The following is a 24143-nucleotide window of genomic DNA, read 5'->3' as shown; positions in this document are numbered from 1 at the left end:
CGTGTGGTGCCAACCTGGTTGGTCTGACATGCATTGCCTTCTCCCCTCCTCCCTGCATGTGCTCACTCATTCATTCATTCATTCATTCGTCCACAGCTGGAATCAGAGGGTTACTGCCCCAAACACACTCTGACCGAAGTCGGTTTCCATCAACCAATCAGTTTTGAAGATGCTCACGTGCGCGTGCGCACGCACGCCCCCCCGCCCCCCCCCATACACACCCAAGTCAGAAATAGCTAGAGTGATGCTGGGAAATATCAGGTAGCTGTTAAAGCAAGTAGTCCCCAAATCAGTCATCTTGGCCTGAAGATGTAAACGAGGAGGTGTGCTTCACTGAGTTTGGTTTTCATTTTTCCTGTGCCGAAGCCACCTCTGTCCTTCCCACGCTCACGTCCGTCTTCGGCCATGCAGGACGTTACGTCAAGATGTGGCCAATAAAGTCCAAAAAGCGCTTGGAATACTGTTCTGGGTTCACGGTAGAGATCTCCGCACCAGCCTGGGCAGCGTGAGAGGAGAGGAACAGTGACAGAATTACTATCAGTACCTGCAGGAACTTCCACTTCAGCTGAATATGAAGCCAGGCATTTTCAAACCTGTGCAGCCTCTACTCATAACTCAGAATATCTTGGATATTGGTCTGAATAGCCAAGGCTCTTAGGAATCTGTGTGTGAAAACGAGGCAGAGTCATAGGACCAACAGATGCCATTGTCACACACACTGTGACTGCTGCCACTAAAAAAAAAAAAAATCCAACCAGCCATGTTTGAGATGCTCCCGTCAAATGTGGAATCTGCGTGGCCAACATTCAGAAGCCACGGGGAGGGTGCTTCTGTTTCTCAAGAGAGCAGATTGGAGACACCTTGAGAATGACACAGACAGCAACGTTTGGCCAGAGGGAAGCTCCAATGACAAGGACACAAGGACCGTGTTCATTTTTCAGGACCGAGGTAAGCGGCTGGGTGCTCAGAAATGAGGGGCGACAGCCGCAGCAGCAGGGGCGGTGTCAGCTGCCGGGGCTCTTTCCCGGCCCCGTAAGCAGGCGAGACAGCGCTGTGACTGTGTCTCCCCCGGAGGGGCACGGGCACGGGGGTGCCATCGTCCCCGTTCGCAGAGACCTGCTTGGAGTTTGGAAGCCGGCCCCTCGCAGAGGCTCAGTGGGGGGTTTCCTATGACAGGAGCGCAGTGCGGGCCAGCAGAGCCCCGTGGTTACCAGCCAGCCTCCTGAGCTGCAAAGGGCAGGACCAGAGTTTTACTAAGTCACCAGATGCTATTTTTACACACGCAGCTCACAGGGGAACCTGTAATTTCCATGCCTGGCCTGGGCCCCTGGGATCTCCACGGAGGAGCCCCGGTTTTGAAGGCAGAGAATGGTTCCCAGCAGCAGCTCGACACAACATTCCTTTGCAGAGGAATGTCTTGCTCTTGCAAACTGCACCCAATTTTAGGCCGTGTGCCGTATCATGGAGCTGAGCTGGCGACTTACAGGGGAGATGCAGATGGAGCCATGTTTGCTATGGTCTGTTTCCAGTTTCACGTGGTCTAGAATACCAGCAGGTTTGAGGAGGGGTGGGAACAAACACGGAGCATCCCCCCACTGTTCAGTCTATTCACCACAAAAATCTCATCAATAAGGCATTAGGACCCCTTCATCAGCTGGCAGAACTGAAGTGCCAAAGCACTTCCTCCAGGTCACACACTGGAAAGGTGAAATGGGATTCTGGCCCAGCTGTGTCCTTGCAATACACCCAGGTTGTTCAACCAGAGATGAGCATCAGAATTACCGGAGCCTCTTAGAGGCCCCTCCCGCAGCCTCCTGAGCTGGACTCAGAATCAGGGAAAGGGGTGGTGCATCTGGCAGGCACACAGTTTGCAAACGGTGCTCAGAAGGCTGCGGTGCCAACCCCCGCGTGAGAACTACTGTGTACCCTTCTCTCTGACTGATAGAGGATTTTTAACGCGTTCGGTGGGCCGGGTAGGTCCTGGTCCGTGTGCTGCACACAGCGGAAACACCAGAAATAGCTGACGGTGTGACTGAAATATTTCTGTGGCAAATGGGGTATGATGTTAGGCTGGTTCCATTGCTGACATGACAGCCTGCTTGATTTTAAAATGGAGAAAAAGAGCCTTTAGTAGAGGTTGATGTTCTGCTGGATCTTGGTTGGCTCCACACTGTGGGGAAGCATCTCTCCTGCCAGTGTGAACGAGCCAGGGCACAAGTTCATCCCTGTGCGATGGGCTCTGTGGCCTTTTTGGCACGCCTGAAAGCCAAAATGGGTCCCTACGATGCAAGCACAGTGGAGACTCACGACTTGTGAAGTCCAGCTGGCCAGGCGGGCCTCGCTGGGAGATCGGGGGGCGGGGCTGGGTCCTGAGGAGCAGTCCTCTCTCTACCACTGCCTAGGACGTGATCCTGGCTGGCAAGTTACTCCGTAAGCTCTCGTCCTCAGTTTCTTCACCTAGTAAGCAGGAGTGCCCTGGTTATCCCTCACAGGCTCGTCCCGGGGATTCAACAAGTTATCATAGGCTGGGAATAGTGAGAATTCTGAGCAAGGACAATAAAGGTGAGGGATTCGTATTATTAAACTTTGATCCTGCACTCAAAACATTTCTGTAGTAGAAAAAATTACAATCTGCTGTGCGGAAAGGAATATAATATTGCGTATCTTGGAAGCATGTGAAGCAGAGAATAGTGCTTCAGTTCTGAACATTTCATATTAAAACACTCAGTTGTCATCATTCAGCCCTTTTGTCTTTGAAACATTTTTTGAACCAAAAAGAATTTGTGTAATATTCTCATGATGCATGTGTCTGTTAATAACCCCGGTGGGTAAAAGAAGAGCCGCGCCGGGTTTAAGTGACTTGGGAGCGGCGGTCCGAGCGCGTGCTGGCTCTGACTCTGCATCAGAGCATGGCCCCTGCAGGGAACCAGAGCCAATGAAGGACTGTGGGCAGCTCAGCGGAAAGGAGCGGACCTGAGCTGGTCCCTGCACGGCAGGAAGCAGGGAGCAGAGAGGGAAACCAAACGGAGATACTTACGCCGTGTTTAACAGTTTTTGCAGCGTGGGCAGCTTTCTTTTTTGCATCATAATGAGTCAGAATGTCAATAATTGCCATAAAGTACACCTCTTTCCTAGGCGAATCTGTAAAGGGATGAGAGCGATGATTGTGGGACACGTGATGACAGCACCTGGAAAAGTGCGAGCTGCTGATGGAGGAAAAGGTGAGGGATTCAGTGGGACGGGGGTCGAAGGGGTCTGAAAACAAAGGCAACAGAGACTTTTAAAAAGTCTTGCGTATCCCTATGAAACAGCTTAACTTTCTGTCCCCAATTCTCTCTCAATTTAAAAAGTAAAAAAGAGGATATAACCTCAGGATATTACCAGTAGAGGTGCAGGGGTGAGATTGTTTTTGTTAATCTTCATTTTCTTTAGTGACTGTGTATTGCTTTGGTATAAAGAAAAATGCTATTTAAAAAATACTCTCTAAAACAAGTAGAAGTAATTATGCTCCCTAATACTTTCTACCATTACATACTGTTCCTAATTGCTGTTCCTAATTCTCATTGGATCTAGTATCAGAACTGGATAAAGGCATATATCATCTACAGTACGCATCTTCTACGTATTTCCACAAATGTGATGCTGTTTCAATTATGAACAATATGAAAAAGTACATTTGACTATATCTAATTTTCTGTGTTGAAGAAACAATTTTGGTGAGCAAAATAAAAAACATAACTCAAACTCACCTGGCTGCTATGCCATGAGATATTTTTTTAAACAATGATGAACCACAATTTTTATTACTCAAAAAATCAGAGGCCTGCTTTTATCTCTAAATTTTTTTTCCATGTATAAGTAGCTAAGGTAGCATGTAATATTCCTACAAATATCTCATCACCCAGATTTTGAGGATTAAGATGGATCTCACTTTAGAGAAGAGGGCCACAGACACCTTAATGGGGGATAGAGCAGAGGACAGACACAGCAGCAAATCAGAGATTCTCATCCCACACCCTGGGCCAGCTTCAGCACTTCCGAGAAGGAAAGGGCTGGTAGCAATGAGATGCCTGCCCTACACGACGTCCACAGGGGGTTTGGAGTGGACCACGTATGTACCTAGCTCAGGATGGACTTGTGACTCTTGAGATCCACATAAAAGAGAGATAACTAAGAAAAAGAATATTTTAAAACATTTCTTATATATGGTATGGACATTTACACAAGCATGTGCATATGTGTGTTGTATATGTACAACACACACTTGTGTGGTTTCACTCTGTTCCCTCAACATCACACAGTTCAAGGACCTCATCACATTACAGTTCAAAACCAGAGGTTACAGTTACCTTTAACATACTTTGTCCCGAAATCAATCGATCGGGACTCTTGAGAAGGAGTCTTACAGGGCAGCATGCTTTTAACCGGGGTGATGATTACCAGTAGATAACAATGCAAAAAGAAAAATCCAACCAATGGTAAAAAGTTGATAGTAACTCAACTTACTTTCATGGCATTTAATTCCATAAACATCAATGTTTGGATCAAACTCGCCCGGAGCCAAGGGCGGCGAGCTGTTGAGCGTATTTCCAGGACTGTCGGGAGGGGTTCCGACAGGGTGGGTGCCGTCGCTCTCCCCCTCCTCCTCGCCGTCATTCTCTTCACACTCCACTTCTTCCTGTTCGGCTCTCTCCACGTCGTGGATGCCCACCAGGAGGCTGTAGTCCATGAGCTTCAGCTGGGCAAGAAACTGGAAGGTGGGAAGCGACATGGTCATTTATGCCTTAAACACAACCCCAGATTTAAAGACAGCAAGCTCACAAAGGGCGGTAGAGGCAAGAAGAAGATTTCCCCAGGAGCAGCCAGGAGCCTCTTTAATGGTGCTGTCACGGTCCCTGGCAGTTTCTCCAGCCAAAGCTGTAGCCTCACACTTCAGGCTGGCTCAGAGCTAGGATTATCTCCCTGAGATGCAAAGCTGGATGCTGAGAGGGATGCATTTATCACATGGAGGTTGTACTACACCAAAGAGCAGAGAGCATGGCTGGCAAGAAGGAGACACAGGGAAGAAAACGTTTCTCCGAACAATTAAGACTGGCTAATGGGGAAACCAGGGACCACCCACGTAGCTTCCAGGGGAGCCTCTCTGAACGGCTTGTGAAAAGCACTTTGAAATGCAGCACACTCTGTGGAGGAGAGTGTTATGCTGTCCATCACAAGTAAGCACAAGCACCAGTGTCCCAATCAACCAGCAAATGCCTGTGTCGCTGCTCAGCACTCTCCTTCAGGCCTGCTCGGGGGTTTCCTTCTGATGGAAGCGGGAGCTGGACACGCTCCTCCATCGCCCCCTCCCATGCCTAGCACAGTGCCTGCCCCAACCGACCCCTTTATCTGGGGGCTCTCTCTGGCCTGTTCCCCTCGCCCCCACTGCGTACCCTGGATGTCCTCCAGAGGTCTGGGCACAGCTGGAGAAGCTGGATTGCTGGGTGGCAACATCTCCCACCCACGTGTGTACTGGGTGCAGCGTGGGTGGGGCGTGGTCAGGCCAGGTCCTGCTCCACGTGCAGGGTGGCAGGGTAAAAGCCCCCTCGCCCCATCCCTGCTTCTCCCTCTGGGCCCTTGGAAGGTCCCTGGGAAGTGGCAAAGGTTGGATGCTGCCCGAACTTCCCCTTCTGGTCCTTTGGCAAGGGAAGAATTTGATCTGCTCACGCCCCTGCTTAAGACCTTTCAGTGGGGTATCGTTTCTTACAGGGTGGAAACAAACTCTAACACTGTCCACGGGACCTGGGTAGTTTGGCCTCATTGCCTCTCGGACCATCTTGAACCCTGTTCTGGCCTCTGGCTCCCTCACTGCGCCCCTTCACCTCCCACTTGACCTTCAGGTCTCAACTGCAGGGCACTTGCTCACGGAAGCCTGTCCCGATTCCTGCCGGGCATGTGTGCACTGCACACTTTCCCCTAAGGACACCTGGTTTAGCTGCACACTCATCTTATTACTTGAGTAACTTCTATCTTCCCCAAACACTGCAGCCCCATGAGGATAGGGGCTCTGGCTGATTTTGCCCTTGAAACTGCCATTATTAGTCAAATCCATCTCACCTGCCTTCACTAATCAAGGTCTTTTAAGACTTGCATGTCCTCCAAGGGGCACGTAGCCTAAACAATGATATCTGCCCAGCTGCTTTCTAGGAACTTGGAGTCAGCTGTGTCTAGTTTGAGCTGAGTTGGTTGAGACTGGATAGGACCACTGACCCGCCAACTGGGCATGCGTGAGTGTTTTTTTACACGTGCAGAGGATGGAAAGCTCCACCCTTGGATCGTGCAGAGGCCAGTAGCCTAGTTAAACCTGTGCAGACCGACGATTCCCGTTCCTTTTCCCAGTCGCCTTTCCTCACGCTCCCCACGCCTCAGACAGCACTGCTGCTGCTTATCCCATAAACACCTCGAGCCCCTTGCCTTGGGGAGGCGAATTTGAGATTTGCTCTTCCCACTTGGCTGCCTTGTGAACAAACCCTCTCTGCTGCAGACCTCAGCGTCTCTGCGTTTGGCTTGCTGCACGTCGGGCACAAACGAGCCTGGTTCGGTGACACCCTCACTGCACTCCTGACTCCCAGGTAAGTGATGTAGCTACTTGGTATTTATTGAACAAGAGAACGGGATGCCTGCTGCTTCTTCCCCAGTCCCCCTTACCTCTCCCTAATTTCCCCTGACCCCTTCCTCTAAGAAAAATAACCACCCAAACCAAATAAAAATGAAGAACAAAGCAACAACAAAAAGACCTTCCTTTGAGACTGCAAGAGGCAGCACCTACTGGAAGCAAAATGAGACCATTTACGATATATCTTTGCTCTGCAGAGCAGAATCTCTCTTTAACACGTAGGTCTGTTTGACCTTCAGATGGTTGACATACAGATACACTTTCAAGTGTGCTTTATGTATGAGAGTACAAAAGGGGCTGCCTGTAATTAACCTGCCAAAGGTTAGGCAGGGAAGGGGTGGTGACCAGGGCTGAGCTGCCACACGAAGTAGGGTGGGTCTCCAGGCCCACGTCTTCCCCTGGCTCTTGTGCTGCTCTCACAACGTCGGCCAGGCCCAGAGCTTTCCTGGGTCTCTGATCTGTGGTCAGACCACTGCTTAGGCTCCTCTCCCAGTAAAGAAACATTTGTATTCAGTAAATAAAAGTGAAGTTAGCTCCCAGCATCACCCACTAAACTATCAGTGAAATGAAAAATGCATCTCTTGACAGGAAGTTGTTCTGACATACCCAAAATCAAGGAAACCAGTTGCAGCCCCAAATGGGGATTGTATAAATCTTCAAATCTGTGCGGCTGAGACAGAAATGGAAAAGACCAAGGACAGCACAGTGGTTAAGAGTATGGCTTTTGCTGATAAGGGTGGCCCATTAAAGTATCAGATAATCTTAAATAAAATAAAAAAAAAAGTTTTGGAGTCAGGTGGGCAGTTAAATTTTATGTTACTAGCTCTGTGCCTTGATGATAAATTCACCTCTCTGAGCCTCAGTTATTCTAACTATGAAATGGGACAACACCACTAAACTCACAGTGGTGTGGAAAGGATTAGAGAGAATGTAGTGGAGGCAATGAAAAGTGCCTTGCGTGTAACAGTGGATGCGGTTTTATCATTGTCCGTGTGGTTATTGTGGTAAAAACCTTTTTTTCATCAAGTAGGTAACTTAAACATGGGGACAGGTTCAAGTGAGGTGGGCCAAGAGGGGAGATGTGCTGAAGAGCCCATTGACTCCTCAGCTCTTATTGTCATAAAATGTCATTTAAAATCTCTTCTAAAGTAGAGGGAAACACAAGGCAGCAGCAGACCTGAGATTCTTGCTAGAGAAAGTCCCTGCTGGGCATCACAAAACTACTGTGGGCTGAAGATGACAGACCCCAAAGAGAAGAGGGGTTCGGGGCTCCCTGGAGGGTCTACCTCCAGCTAACATTAGGAACTTAATACACATTTGCTATTTTCTGTCATCCCTTTAAGCTTCTAACTCAAATTAGTGATTTCTAAATACATAAGATTTCAAAGCATGAAGATTTTTAAATCTTTATAATCTCTAGGTCCCATGCTTTCCAACTTCTTAATAATTATCCGCCAGACCTTGATCAGCCTCTTTTTCCCTCAGAATATCCCACCTAATCTGCTTCCCTCATAATTAATTCCTCATTATACCAAATCTGAGCTAGTATCTTCCTCAAGGTTTTTATGAGCCCTGTCACACACAAACCCTTCTAGAAAACTGTGGCTAAAGAGCTGTTAATAAACTCTCCTTCTGTGTGTCGTCTTTGGAGAAATGTCTATTTAGGTGGTCTTCCCATTTTTTGATTGGGTTGTTTGTTTTTTTGTTGATGAGTTGTATGAGCCGTTTGTATACTTTGGAAATTAAGCGCTTGTCGGTTGCTTCGTTTGCAAATATTTTCTCCCATAGGTTATCTTTTCATTTTGTTTACGGGTTTCCTTTGCTGTGCAAAAGCTTGTAAGTTTGATTAGGTCCCATTTGTTTATTTTTGTTTTTATTTCTATTGGCTTGGGAGACTGACCTAAGAAAACATTGGTATGATTTATGTCAGAGAATGTTTTGCCTATGATCTTGTCTAGGAGTTTTATGGTGTCATATCTTTTAAGTCTTTAAGCCATTTTGAGTTTATTTTTGTGCATGGTGTGAGGGTGTGTTTTAACTTCATTGATTTACATGCAGCTGTCCAGCTTTCCCAGCACCACTTGCTGAAGAGACTGTCTTTTTCCCATTTTATATTCTTGCCTCCTATGTTGAAGATTAATTGATTGTAGGTGTGTGTGTTTTTTTTTTCTGGGCTCTCTATTCTGTTCCATTAATGTCTGTTTTTGTGCCAGTACCACAGTGTTTTGATTACTGTAGCTTTGTAGTATTGTCTGAAGTCTGGGAGGGTTATGCCTCCTGCTTTGTTCTTTTTCTCAGGATTGCTTTGGCAATTCTGGGTCTTTTATGGTTCCATATAAATTTTAGGATTCTTTGTTCTAGTTCTGTGGGAACTGTCATGGGTAATTTGATAGGGATCACATGAAAAGATGCTCAACATCTCTAATTATTAGAGAAATACAAATCAAAACTACAATGAGGTATCACCTCACACCAGTCAGAATGGCCATCATTAACAAGTCTACAAATAACAAATGCTGGAGAGGGTGTGGAGAAAAGGGAACTCTCCTACACTGTTGGGGGGAATGTAAATTGGTGCAGCCACTATGGAATACAGTATGGAGGTTCCTCAAAAAACTAAAAGTAGAGTTGCCATATGATCCAGCAATCCCACTCCTAGGCATATACCCAGATAAAACTATAATTCAAAAAGATACATGCACCCCCTGTGTTCATAGCACTATTTACAATAGCCAAGACATGGAAACAACCTAAATGTCCATTAACAGATGAATGGATAAAGGTATGGTATATATTTATATACAGTGGAATACTACTCAGCCATCAAAAAGAATTAAATAATGCCATTTGTAGCAATACGGATGGAATACTACTCAGCCATCAAAAAGAATTAAATAATGCCATTTGTAGCAATATGGATGGACCTAGAGATTATCATACTAAGTGAAGTCAGAAAGAGACAAATACCGTAAGATATCACTTACATGTGGAATCTAAAATATGATACAAATCAATATATCTACAAAACAAAAACAGACTCACAGATACAGACAATAGACTTGTGGTTGCCAAGGGGGGTGGTGGGGGAGGGAAGGAGTGGGAGTTTGGGATGAGCAGAGGCAGACTATTATATAGAGAGTGGATAAACAACAAGGTCCTACTGTACAGCACAGAGAACTACTGATATATTCAGTATTCTGTGATAAACCATAATGGAAAAGAATATGAAAAAGAATATATATATGTATAACTGAGTCACTTTGCTGTACGGAAATTTACAAACAGCATTGTAAATCAACTACAGTAAAATTTAAAAAGAAGAAACTTCTTTACAACAGATTTGAATTTACTTTTTACTAAGTTTATTAACACACTTGTTCTACTGAATCACCACCTCCCAACACATCTGTGATGGAGGATTAAAATTCCAACCATCCCTATTTAGGTTATATTTAATCGCTTGTTGAAAGCCGTAATCCTCTCTTGGAGTACTTTATCTGAAAACAGTCTCAACTGTGCTGTCACAAACATCTTTAATCTGCATGTTATATCAGCAGTTTAGGAGTGTGGCTGCCAGTGGCCTCAAATCCCAGTCTGAATTTAGTAGCTGTGTGTCTTTGAGCAAATTACATAGTGTCTCTGGGCTCAGTTTTCTCATCCATAAATTGGGATAACAGCACTCAGCCTCAAGGAGTTAGAAGAATGAAGGGAGAGAATGACTGCACAGGAAGGACTTATGCTCTACATGCTCTGTAAGTGTTGGCCGCCAACCATCCTGCTGCCCGCAGTGCTCCCTCCCCTCCCCACCCCCGACCCAAGACGTGAGGGATGAGATGGCCTGTGATGGGGCGGATGCCACAGGACACAAAGCACAGTTTTGTGTTGTGTGAAATTTGGATCCCAGTGTGAGCCGACGAGAGATGAGCGTGGGCCCTGGTCAGAGCTGACGAGAAGCGGGTCAGAGGGCAAAAGTGACTTTTCACTCTCCATAGAGTGCTTTCTTCTGGAGAAAAGGGTTCACATATACTCATGTGTAAAGCTATCGGAACTAAAGTACTTTGAGCGACATATGAATAGAACAGAATTTCAAACGCAGAAAAAAGCCCCTAGGTTCTAATTTTCCTACAAAAATATTTATTGAGCTGTAGTAAACTCATCTTTTACTTAAAGCATTGAGTCACCCCCCCAACCCCCAAATCCTGTACTTAAACAGGCCAGCCAGCTAAATTAGAAAGCATGGACCTGATGGAAAAATGAAACGAGATTACATTCTAGTCTCATTATCAAGATCAGATGTCAAGCTATTTCACCATAATTACCTGCTTAAAAATTTAATAATGCTTCTGCATGAATTTCAAAACTAGACACTTACCAACCATTGAGAATTTATTAAAATGAAAGAACGCCTTATGCCCTGCCTCCATTTCAACAAAACAGCTAAGTGCGAGAGCCATGGATGGGGTTAAAATTACCAAATTCTCTAATCAAGACACTATTAGAGACAATGAAAGGGCAAAGAGAATCCTTGTGTAATTCAACTGTAAATTTGAATGGCTTCAGTTACATTATTTGTGGGGTCTAAATATCATAGCAATATACAGCCAACAGAAGAAAAGATGAAAACCATCTTTCTAGCAGATCAGATAACCCTAAGGGCTATTTACCATAATTGCTAAAACAATATTATTCTTGGGATCAAAGACTTGCAGAATAATGAATAAAATTCTCAAAGAGCATGTCTACCTGTGTCACTTTGTTATCAGATCAAGTTGACCCCAAAGTAAAAGGGAAATACTTAGCTAATATGCATTTTAATAAAAACCACTGACAACTGAGGAAAAATAAATGCTTAATAATGAGAAACTGGAGAAAAACTACTTTTTAAAAAAGACACTTGTATCCTTCATAAATAACCAATATCTAGGTTCTAATCAAAGCATATACATGATGTAGGTTAAAGTGCAAAAAAATTTCTTAAAATAACTTACAACCTAAAAATAATCATGAACTAATTTGGTCAGTCTGCATGTCTTGCAATGAAAGATGTTAGAAGATTAAAAAGAAAATTATAGTACTGCTTCTACCCTCATGGGGGATATAATCTAATCCATGACATTTGTTCTTCGGCCCAAGTCATTTTGTTTGGGTTTTTTTTTTTTTTGGCCAAGTGGCTGGGCTTGCCGGGGGAGTCGGGGTGGGCGGGGGGGCAGTGGCGTCTTAGTTCCCTGACCAGGGATGGAACCTGGGCCCCGGCAGTGAAAGAGCCGAGTCTTAACCACTGGACCACCAGGGAACTCCCAAGTCATTTTGTTTTTAATGACACAAGAAAATCTTTCCACAAAGCCTCTCTGAGTAGCAGATCTGTACTGGTATGTGGAGAACTGTACTTCAAAGTTAAAAAAACCAAAACAAAAACCGCACACACATGAACAAAAGTAACAGCTAAGAAAAACATAGCTTAGTAACTGTTTAAATTAGAACTCTTTGCACTGTTTTGTAACCTAACAAACTTCAAGAAAAGAACGTTTTTCCTGAATTTATTTCTAGAAGAATTATATATAAGGAAGTTCAATGGGAGAACTGCAATGCCATTACAATAAATAGAAGACAGGGAAAGGTGTATTTTTAATTCGTAAAACAGCATTTACAAAGAGAGCTCCATTATAGACTCAAAGCCCATTTCCACATAGCATTTTATTTCTCACAACATCCCCCATGACCCTGGTGTCCTAAACTGCCTTTGTGCCGTTCCCATGCTGTGGCAAGGCTGTCTTGATGGGCCCAACGTCACTAACTTCACAGAGGCTGGTGGAAATATGAAGCATGAAGCGACTGAGGCTGGGTTTTGCAACACCAAGATGTGGTTCAGATGGAGAAAACCCCGAATTCAGATAGTGACTATCCACTTGTCGACACGCTCGGCTCTTTGACAGAATGCACTCAGTCCCCTGGGCCCTGGCCCTGGCTGCCGTGGGCAGTCAGTCTACCCCCCTACCCAACAAAGAAGACGGGAACCGGAGGGAGGGGAGGCCAGTGGAAGACGCCGCGTGCTTGCTTTTGTTTGTCCTCTAAAGGGGGAGCTGCTGAATTGGCACACTTCTCTTTTAAACCAGATCACATATGAGATATACCTGTTTATATCTGCTTTGGATAATGTACAACGTATGTTTTTGCCTTGGTTGCCGATTTAAATAGATGGTTTTAAGAGCTCCTGAAAACCCAGTACTGCTGACATTCATACAATGGGCCGTCCCTTATACTGAGTTTCTTTTTCTTACCTCGACATCCTTCTTCAGTTTTTCCAGGAATACCTTTTTGTTATTGTCATCAATATAAATCTTTTGACCCTCGTTAATGAAATCATTATCCTTTAAAGTTGGCAGTTCTTTGGCCTAAAAAAAAAAAAAAAGAGAAGAAGAATAAGAAAGAAGCTTGACTAAAATCTAAAAGACATGTATGCCCTCCAATCCTGGAAGTTAAGGTTCCACCCCTGGAAGCTGAGTTTGCCCTGTTCACTGCAGAGGTCTTACCCAAGGCAACGACATGTGAGGTGGCTTGAGTGCCGCAAGGGGGCACCAGTGAGCTATGACCACTGGAAGCATTTCCACTAGGAATGGAGGGTCAGGTATACTCCATATTATGAGGCTTTTGTAACAGATTTCATGGTTTTCATATGAACGAACCTGACTGCTTTCTTAGATTCACTTTCTTAAAGAAGATTCACAAGAAGTCTCCTAGGTATAGAATTCATATCCTTGGAATTCTTTGTCAGGAACCCTCAATTTTCTTACTGGTATAACCCAACTCCACCCCTCCCTGACAACACACACACTTTTGGGATAGCCTTTGCTGGGTTCATGTTACAAATAACATGTTACCTTGCTCAGAAAAGCACCATCCATAATCATATCTAATTTCTGAGTCAGGGAGAATATGCAGCCAGAGGTTAGCTATCTGCCCTTCTAAGCCTTCCTGCACACCACTCCAAGAAGGAAATTCTGTTTTCATTTGGGCAATGTCGAAGGAAAATGTCTTCTAGCATAAAGCATATTAAGATGAGAAATGCTACCCTTTAAAAATAAACAAGAGGGTAGTGAGCTGGCAACTAAACTATGCTTAGGCTGAGCAACACAAAGTAATGGGTGATTATCAAACTATGGGTCACAAGCAAAAAACCAACTAGCTTGTACTGCAGCATATAAGATAATAGAGGCATATAGCTTTAACACAGTGTGGATTATTCAACTTCGTGCATCCTGCATTCTGGGAGAGTTCAAAACCCCTCCCCACACCTTTTGGCTGACCTCATAAGAAATAACCACTCCTGCTTATTTCTTCCAGTTGAAAGGAATCCAGCATAATACATTGCCTTTCTTAGTATACTAATGAATGCCTCCTTTCCATAAGTGTGAACTAAATGGGGAGGGGAAAAAAAAGGAAAGAACATACTGTCCTTCCTGGTCTCCGCACTACCTCCCCCTCATTCAGAGTGATTAAAAGCTCACTGGGTACATCTATCTACTGAACCACGTTCCAAATTCCTAAACTGCTCACTTTTTCCTTGCTATTCTGTAAGGTGCATGTATGTAGACTACTCACATCTATCTGTACACACACACACATGCATGTATATTATGCAATTCTAAATTAGCAGCTTTGCTACTCATTTTAACTTTGAGAAAATGTGCAGTTTTGTGAGTTTTGAATTTGATATAACTATTGCCAAAATAATTATCCTTACAAAGCAGGTATAGCAAAGCTCAGAAATCCAAAGATCCCATTCAATAAGCGGTTACTGAATGACTGTCACGTATAGGAATATAAAAATGAATAGGTCAACATTTCTATTCTAAAGGAGTTTGTAATCTTGTATGAGACACACCAAAGCAAGTAGGTAAGAAAACAAGGCAGCATGAGTTTGTAAGGCCTATAGATAAATAATACGGTTCTTAGGGAGAGACTGATCTACTTTGAAATATTTTATGCCGAGTCAGAGTCTGAGGAAATGAAATGCAGTGCCATTCTACACAAAAACTAGGGAGGGGCCTGGTAGACTAACTCCGTAAGTTTGTCATTAATCATTAAAAAATGTAAAATGTGAAAGAAAACCCTGAATGCGAAGATGGCATGTTAATGTTAAATGTTTGAGTCAAGCACACAGACCCTAAGTTGTTCTTTTCTTAGAACTGAAACATAGTTTCACAGTGAATGAAATGCAAGGATCTTAAGTTTAAGAAACTCAGAGGCCAGTGAGAAGCTTTGTCAAAGGTACAAAACTGGGGTGCTTTAGAAAGCGCTGAAGCCAGATGTATGCGCAAACACAGGAGATGGAGAGGGTCGTGATTCTCCAAGCAGACAGCTCAGGCATTTGTCTGTTTAGGGGACGGTGGTATGTGGTTGGGGGCATTGAGAATTGAGAGCTGCCTGAACTCTGCAACTCATTTTATATGTGCAAGCAAAGAAGGGGAGAGGGATTTTTGTGCGTGCGTGCGTGCGAGAAACCTGAAGGCAGGGATGACAGGCTACAGACAGAGCGGTAAACGACCCGTGCTGGTGATACCTGTCTCATTAATGCAGATGAATGCCATTTCAGGGTCACCCCAGCAGAATTACCTCATGTGACATGGAGAGTATAATCCTACCTCATAAAACTCTGGACACCCTGTACTTTATTACTAGGCTTACTTGTGAATTTCGCAGGCACTAGGGATGAATTTAGATTGGATCAAATTCGAAAAAGGGCAACCAGATTGGTTAAAAGACTTAAGGGCGTATTGAAAGGCTCAAGAGGCGCAGGCCGGTCCTTAGGGCAGCTGCTAGAGAAACCCAGCGCTGGTCCACCAATGCCCACCCCCCGGTGTCAGCAGGATGGCAGAGCCTTTAGGAGCACAGGGTTTTGGAGACATGAATCCTGAGGTTCCCACCCTCCATCCACCCCTGACTTGCTAGGGGCCAGTTCCTGGACCCCCTCCAGGCTGTTTGCGTATGTGTAGAAGGGGGAGACCCTGCTAAGCCCTTGATGTGCATCCATTTATTTAAGTGCATTATCTCATTTACTTTTCGAAACAACCTTAACTCTTACTATCCACACTTTACCAACAGGGAAACTGGGTTAAGTGAGATAACACAGCTAAGGTCTCACAGCCTGGTAAGTGGAGCTGGTAAGCCGGTTCCCACGCTGAGATGCGGACCCGGGCTGCCTGACTCTTAGTACAACTCGACCTTTAGCTGAATGACTGAGGATTTGACCAAAACCCCTGTGATATTTAGTGAGGCGAGTGGCACTTAGTGTCGTTGTCGTCATTGCTGTGAGCATTCAGTAACTTGTATGGATTTAAAACTGGTCTTATAGGTTGAGAGCCTGCATAGAAGATGTTTAAAAACAGAGCTGAACTTTTTCTACTAAAAACTGAATGAGGAAGATGAAGTCACCTGACAATAATGCACCCTCAAGAAAACCTTGTTGCCTGGCTTCTTAAAAATTTCAATATATCCCTCTGATAATGAGCAGCATTTATATTAAAGACGCACTTTTTTTTAAGTGAGGGCAACCATTTTGCTATGAATTAATGAACATCATAAACTCTCAGTGTGACACTGCCCACAAAGGTGATGTCTGCAGAGCAGCACAGAAATAATCGTGGGCAGCAACCGATCCCACCCTTTGCTTTGTGACACTGAATTACTTGCACTTAGGGGGGAGTTTTGAAAGCCTCAGAGTCACTGGGTCTGGTTCCTTTAATGGGAACCCTTTCATACCCTTTCTAGCTCAATGCAGATACCAGCCAGAGGGCAGAGGAAAACACCAGGGCTAAAGACATCAGCTCAGAAACACTTCTGAACTGTGGACTCGGACGCTGGCTTCCAGCCAGCGGTCAGCCACCTTTCTGAAGTGGTCGTAGGTTAAGTCTTCACTTATTAGCTCTGAATTAAGTTTTCCTGGCCAGTTTCATGTAGACCGGGAGCCTCCAAATGTGATGGGGAATTGCAGTACCTCACGTGGTACTTACTGGGAGGCAACACCAAGGAGGATGCGCCATGGGATGGGCCTGCTCTTCCTACACGGCCCTCCCCAGTCTGTCCAGCCTGGCCAGGGGAGTGAGGCTGTGTACAACCAAACCCAGGACCGAGGCCAGCACAGCCCAAGTCTAAGGCTAGTTCCCTTTTGCAGGAAGTGATTGTACTAGGGTGGGTTGGACTCATAATGGCATTCATCTCTACTAATGTGACGTGTCAATGTACAAACACAGCTAAAGGCATAAGCAGAGCGATGCCAGTCCCCCTGCAACCGAGCTATCCTTATTTTGTTGTGTGGATAAAATTGGCAGAGTGAATATCCCTGGCACTTTCCTGCTGGGTGATGCCAGACCCCAGGTAGATTCAGTATGGCCCAGATTTCTACTTGGGACACTGAAGCATGAGCTTCTGAGCACAGACTGGACCCAGGCCGCCAGGGTTGTACCTCAGCTGCTCCAGTTATTAGCTGTGTGACTTAGAGCAAGTTAGTTAACCTCTCTGTGACTTGGCTTCCTCATCTTTAAATGGAGATTAGCAAACCACACTCTTGTGAGGATTATACCCATTTATACACCTAAAAAGCTTAGGGCCCTGCTTGCCACATGGAGTGTTATATATAAATATTCTTGTTATTTGCTGGTCATATTCTCCAGTATGACGTGTGTATCTAGAGAAAAGTTCATCACTGATAAATCCAGAGCAAGATTTTTTTTTTAAAGGTTGCATATTTTTAAAGCATATTTAACACTTTTATAATAGTTGGGGTGTTTAGACCCAGCTGCTCAATCTGTCCAAACCTCAGTTTCCTCATCTATATAGTGGAATATTAATAATACCTATCCAATAGGGTTAGCATGTGAATGAAATGACATGAAACACACAGTGCTTGGCAATGAGAACTCACTAGATATTAGTTTGTGTCTTAGTTACACATTAGCTTTGACCATGACCAATACTGTTACATAGTGTTTCGAACTACTAAAGAATACAGACTTGCCCATCCTCTTCTGATTTTCTAAAAGAAGTAGGCTCTTTAAATTTGGGATATCAGTAACCTAAGCCATGTTTAAAATTGCCTGTGTTTTCAGGTTTTATCATTAGGCACAAACCTCACGTGACTTTTCTACATATGGCCTTTAAGTTCTGAAGATACTTTCCTTATTGCACACACACCTAGCACACACAAGTGCAAGGTTATTTCACTTCACTGTATCAAACAAGGTGCATTAGAGGTGACATTGGCGTAAGCCCCTACCTTGCCTGCTGTCCAAACCTTGACTGACTCCTCTTGGCCAGAAAGACCTCTGGTCACCGCAAAAGCTCTCCCTAGCCAGAAAACCTCACTGAAACCCAAGTGAGAATAAAATGTTGCTTTATAATAATTGGGTAAGTTAAATTTTTAGAGTAATAAAGTATATTTTATTACTATGGAATAAAATACTTCGATATCTATGGCCAAAGACAGAAATTTGCTGACTTTTGTCTTACCTTAATTTTTCATGTGTTTAGTTTTTCTCAGCGAGTAGGTGATAATAGTGGGTAATTTAGTGAATGTGATTTTGCTGACCTAAAGCAAAAATTCACTAGTTGGAATCCCAGTAGCCAGAAAACAACCCCAAAACTAGAAAGTAACAAGCTCCTTGGGAACACTTCACTTGCTATGAGCTGTAAAAAGAAAATTGTTTCATTATAAACATTCCCTCCCCTGCTTTTTGTAACTACACTATTGGGTGAAAAGTCTTTTGTTTCTTGGGTTTTTTTTGGCTGTGCTGTGTGGCTTGTGGGATCTTAGTTCCTTGACCAGGAATCGAACCTGGGCCCATGCAGTGAAAGCGCTGAGTCCTAACCACTGGACCCCCAGGGAATTTCCAGTTTTTAGTTTCTTTTAAGGCACAGTATTATATAGGCTGTCGCTCGGCGAGTCCATATTCTTCAATAGTAAGAAACACACTATTAACAGTGTCAGTCATGGTCAAAGATGCTTTATGTGCAACTAAAACACAAATGGACATGAGAGTTGAGGTATACACACAACTGCATCAGGGCTTGAAGATAACCAATGTGTGGATAGTATTCTAAATGTATAAATGCTTCTGAATATAAGTATTCCCTAGGGTTCAATAAAAGATATAAATGATCTCTAAGGAGAGATTTAGCTAGGTGTTTGAGATTAAAAAAGGAAAAATAGGGCTTCCTTGGTGGCGCAGTGGTTGAGAGTCCGCCTGCCATGCAGGGGACACGGGTTCGGGCCCTGGTCTGGGAGGATCCCACATGCCGTGGAGCAACTGGGCCCGTGAATCACAACTACTGAGCCTGCGCGTCTGGAGCTTGTGCTCCGCAACAAGAGAGGCCGCAACAGTGAGAGGCCCGCGCACCGCGATGAAGAGTGGCCCCACTCGCCGCAACTAGAGAAAGCCCTCACACAGAAACGAAGACCCAACACAGCTAAAAATAAATAAATAAATAAATAAAATTAAAAAAAAAAAAAAAAAAAAGGAAAAATATTCAGAACGAAGAGCTACAAAGTCCAGAGCTTTCGTTTCTAGAACTGTGCCTCTGTGGCCAGCTCAGCAAAGAGCCAGGCGTAAAGACAGTGGCCAGAGAGAAATTACAGATTCCGGGAAGGCAAAGGAAGCACGGGGCTCTACTTCCTCCCGTTAGAATGGTAGACAGGAGATTTTTAAAAAAGACAAGGCATTAGAACTTCCCTTCTAATATAAAAATATTTAGCACTTTTTATAAACTTTAAAATTTTAAATTACTAGATTTTGCACATTCTCTGAAAACAAAACATAATGCTTATCAAAAGGATTTAAATCTTCTGTTTCAAATAGAAGTTAACTTGTTTGTAATATATAATTATTTCATTGGGTTCTGTGACCTGGTGCATGATTGCTGTCATTTGCATGGAGTTTAGTAATATTGAATGTGTTAAGAGTTAGTAAAGCCAGAAATTACATGGAAATCTTAATTAGATCTTTAATGTCACTAAAATATCTTTTGGATGACTCAAACATTTTTAAATCAAATATTTAAAAGCTATATTTACAGCCAAAAACTTCAAATACAGAATTCAAACTACAATGTACTGGATTTAACATCATTATACAATTAACTTTTACAAAGAGTCTATTAAATTGCCACTAACAGGAAAAAGAAAAAAATACATGTACTTAAAATGCACAGAGCCAAAATTTACATAATACAGAGTCACGTTTAAGCATGGAAACCTTAACAGAAAGATGGAATGTACTTCTGTCACACTCGAGTGTTTAATGCAAACAGGATTCTGGCACCAGAAGGTTTCAATGCAAAGGATAATGCATAGCATAGCACTCCGTGATTAAAGGACTTGTATTTCAGAAAGAAATGAATTTTTCCTCAATGTGCTCATTTGACAACCTGTTTTTAAAAAGTCTAATTGTAAGCTTCAACGTCTAAGATTGCTGCCTGGTGTCCCTTTGATGGGCCATATTATGACACTCAGAGCTGAATGCACAACATAAAAAACATGTACTAATTATTGTCTCAAGTTAGGGACTGCTTATTATGTTCCTGATTTACTTGTTAGTCCAAGCTCACCTAAATAAAAATAAACTTGCAAAGAAAGAGTAAGCCCCTTTTCATCAGGCTTGCCAAAGTAACTTCATAAAAATCAGAGTCTGGAACTGCTGAACAATCATCGACAGGAAGACACTGGAACTCACCAAAAAAGATACCCCACATCCAAAGACAAAGGAGAAGCCACAATGAGACAGTAGGAGGGGCACAAACACAATAAAATCAAATCCCATAACTGCTGGGTGGGTGACTCACAAACTGGAGAACACTTATACCACAGAAGTCCACCCACTGGAGTGAAGGTTCTGAGCCCTACATCAGGCTTCCCAACCTGGGGGTCCAGCAATGGGAGGAGGAATTCCTAAAGAATCAGACTTTGAAGGCTAGTGGGATTTGATTGCAGGACTTCGACAGGACTGGGGGAAACAGAGACTCCACTCTTGGAGGGCACACACAAAGTAGTGTGTGCATCGGGATGCAGGGGAAGGAGCAGTGACCCCATAGGAGACTGAACCAGACCTACCTGCTAGTGTTGGAGGGTCTCCTGCAGAGGTGAGGGGTGGCTGTGTCTCACCATGGGGACAAGGACACTGGCAGCAGAAGTTCTGGAAAATACTCCTTGGTGTGAGCCTTCCCAGAGTCCACCATTAGCCCCACCAAAGAGACAGGTAGGCTACAGTGCTGGGTGGCCTCAGGCCAAACAACCAGCAGGGAAGGAACCCAGCCCCACCCATCAGCAGACAAGCAGATTAAAGTTTTACTGAGCTCTGCCCACCAGAGCAACATCCAGCTCTACCCACCACCAGTCCCTCCCAACAGGAAGCTTGCACAAGCCTCTTAGATAGCCTCATCCACCAGAGGGAAGACAGCAGAAGCAAGAAGAACTACAGTTTTGCAGGCTATGGAAGGAAAACCACATTCACAGAAGGATAAGACAAAATGAAAAGGCAGAGGACTTTGCACCAAATGAAGGAACAAGATAAAACCCCAGAAAAACAACTAAATTAAGTGGAGATAGGCAACCTTCCAGAAAAAGAATTCAGAATAATGATAGTGAAGATGATCCAGGACCTCGGAAAAAGAATGGAGGCAAAGATCGAGAAGATGCAAGAAATGTTTAACAAAGACCTAGAAGAATTAAAGAACAAACAGAGATGAACAATACAATAACTGAAATGAAAACTACACTAGAAGGAATCAATAGCAGAATAACTGAGGCAGAAGAACGGATAAGTGACCTGGAAGACAGAATGGTGGAATTCACTACTGCGGAACAGAATAAAGAAAAAAGAATGAAAAGAAATGAAGGCAGCCTAAGAGACCTCTGGGACAACATAAAACGCACAAACATTCAAATTATAGGGGTCCCAGAAGGAGAAGAGCGAGAGAAAGGACCCGAGAAAATATTTGAAGAGATTATAGTCGAAAACTTCCCTAACATGGGAAAGGAAATAGCCACCAAAGTCCAGGAAGCACAGAGAGTCCCAGGCAGGATAAACCCAAGGAGAAACATGCTGAGACACATAGTAATCAAATTGACAAAAACTAAAGACAAAGATAATTATTGAAAGCAGCAAGGGAAAAATGACAAATAACATACAAGGGAACTCCCATAAGGTTAACAGCTGATTTCTCAGCAGAAACTCTACAAGCCAGAAGGGAGTGGCATGATATGTTTAAAGTGATGAATGGGAAGAACCTACAACCAAGATTACTCTACCCGGCAAGGATCTCATTCAGATTCGATGGAGAAATCAAAAGCTTTACAGACAAGCAAAAAGCTAAGAGAATTCAACACCACCAAACCAGCTCTACAACAAATGCTAAAGGAACTTCTCTAAGTGGGAAACACAAGAGAAGAAAAGGACCTACAAAAACAAACCCAAAACAATTAAGAAAATGGTCATAGGAACATACATATCGATAATTACCTTAAACGTGAATGGATTAAATGCTCCAACCAAAAGACACAGGCTTGCTGAATGGATACAAAAACAAGACCCATATATATGCTGTCTACAAGAGACCCACTTCAGACCTAGGGACACATACAGACTGAAAGTGAGGGGATGGAAAAAGATATTCCATGCAAATGGAAATCAAAAGAAAGCTGGAGTAGCAATACTCATATCAGATAAAATAGACTTTAAAATAAAGAATGTTACAAGAGACAAGGAAGGACACTACATAATGATCAAGGGATCAATCCGAGAAGAAGATATAACAATTATACATGCACCCAACATAGGAGCACCTCGATATATAAGGCAACTGCTAACAGCTATAAAAGAGGAAATTGACAGTAACACAGTAATAGTGGGGGATTTTAACACCTCATTTACACCAATGGACAGATCATCCAGACAGAAAATTAATAAGGAAAGAGAAGCTTTAAATGACACAATAGACCAGATAGATTTAATTGATATTTATAGGGCATTCCATCCAAAAACAGCAGATTACACTTTCTTCTCAAGTGCACAGGGAACATTCTCCAGGATTGATCACATCTTGGGTCACAAATCAAGCCTTGGTAAACTTAAGAAAACTGAAATCATATCAAGCATCTTTTCTGACCACAACTCTATGAGATTAGAAATCAATTACAGGGGAAAAAACGTAAAAACACAAACACATGGAGGCTAAGCAATACGTTACTAAATAACCAAGAGATCACTGAAGAAATCAAAGAGGAAATAGAAAAATACCTAGAGACAAATGACAACGAAAACACGACAATCCAAAACCTACGGGTGCAGCAAAAGCAGTTCTAAGAGGGAAGTTTATAGCAATACAAGCCTACCTCAAGAAACAAGAAAAATCTCAAACAATCTAACCTTACCCCTAAAGGAACTGAGAAAGACGAACAAACAAAACCCAAAGTTAGTAGAAGGAAAGAAATCATCAAGATCAGAGCAGAAATAAATGAAATAGCAACAAAGAAAATGACAGCAAAGATCAATAAAACTAAAAGCTGGTTTTTTGAGAAGATAAACAAAATTGTTAAACCTTTAGCCAGACTTACCAAGAAAAAGAGGGAGAGGACTCAAATCAATAAAATTAGTAGTGAAAAAGGAGAAGTTACAACGGACACCGCAGAAATACAAAGCATCCTAAGAGACTACTACAAGCAACTCTATGCCAATAAAATGGACACCCTGGAAGAAATGGACAAATTCTTAGGAAGGTATAACCTTCCAAGACTGAACCAGGAAGAAATAGAAAACATGAACAGACCAATCACAAGTAATGAAATTGAAACTGTGATTAAAAATCTTCCAACAAACAAAAGTCCAGGACCAGATGGCTTCACAGGTGAATTCTATCAAACATTTAGAGAAGAGGTAGCATCCATCCTTCTCAAACTCTTCCAAAAAATTGCAGAGGAAGGAACACTCCCAAACTCATTCTATGAGGCCACCATCACCCTGATACCAAAACCAGACAAAGATACTACAAAAAAAAAAGAAAATTACAGACCAATATCACTGATGAATATAGATGCAAAAATCCTCAACAAAATACTAGCAAACAGAATCCCACAACACATTAAAAGGATCATACACCATGATCAAGTGGGATTTATCCCAGGGATGCAAGGATTCTTCAATATATGCAAATCAATCAATGTGATACACCATATTGACAAATTGAAGAATAAAAACCATATGATCATCTCAATAGATGCAGAAAAAGCTTTTGACAAAATTCAACACCCATTTATGATAAAAAGTCTCCAGAAAGTGGGCATAGAGGGAACCTAATTCAACATAATAAAGGCCATATATGACAAACTCACAGCAAACATCATTCTCAATGGTAAAAAACTGAAAGCATTTCCTCTAAGATCAGGAACAAGACAAGGATGTCCACTCTCACCACTATTATTCAACATAGTTTTGGAAGTCCT

At 43.2% G+C, this 24143-nt stretch overlaps 1 protein-coding gene across 1 annotated transcript in view; it reads right to left on the bottom strand.

Moving 5' to 3' along the window:
- Window positions 1-226: 226 nt before the first annotated feature.
- PIP4K2A (phosphatidylinositol-5-phosphate 4-kinase type 2 alpha) overlaps window positions 227-24143 on the bottom strand; it is a 175461-nt gene continuing 151544 nt past the window's right edge. Inside the window, exons 7-10 of the mRNA XM_061181592.1 lie at window positions 12934-13047; window positions 4507-4750; window positions 3038-3141; window positions 227-496 (exon numbers count right to left, since the gene is read on the bottom strand). Coding sequence (XP_061037575.1) covers window positions 416-496; window positions 3038-3141; window positions 4507-4750; window positions 12934-13047 — 543 coding nt within the window. The 3' untranslated portion in view covers window positions 227-415. The remainder of the gene's footprint in view (window positions 497-3037; window positions 3142-4506; window positions 4751-12933; window positions 13048-24143) is intronic.

This window comes from Eubalaena glacialis, chromosome 2, assembly GCF_028564815.1.
Source record: "Eubalaena glacialis isolate mEubGla1 chromosome 2, mEubGla1.1.hap2.+ XY, whole genome shotgun sequence".
Classification (NCBI taxonomy): domain Eukaryota; kingdom Metazoa; phylum Chordata; class Mammalia; order Artiodactyla; family Balaenidae; genus Eubalaena; species Eubalaena glacialis.
The sequence above is the reverse complement of the archived record's forward strand: the minus strand, read 5'-3'. Positions and strand labels throughout refer to the sequence as shown.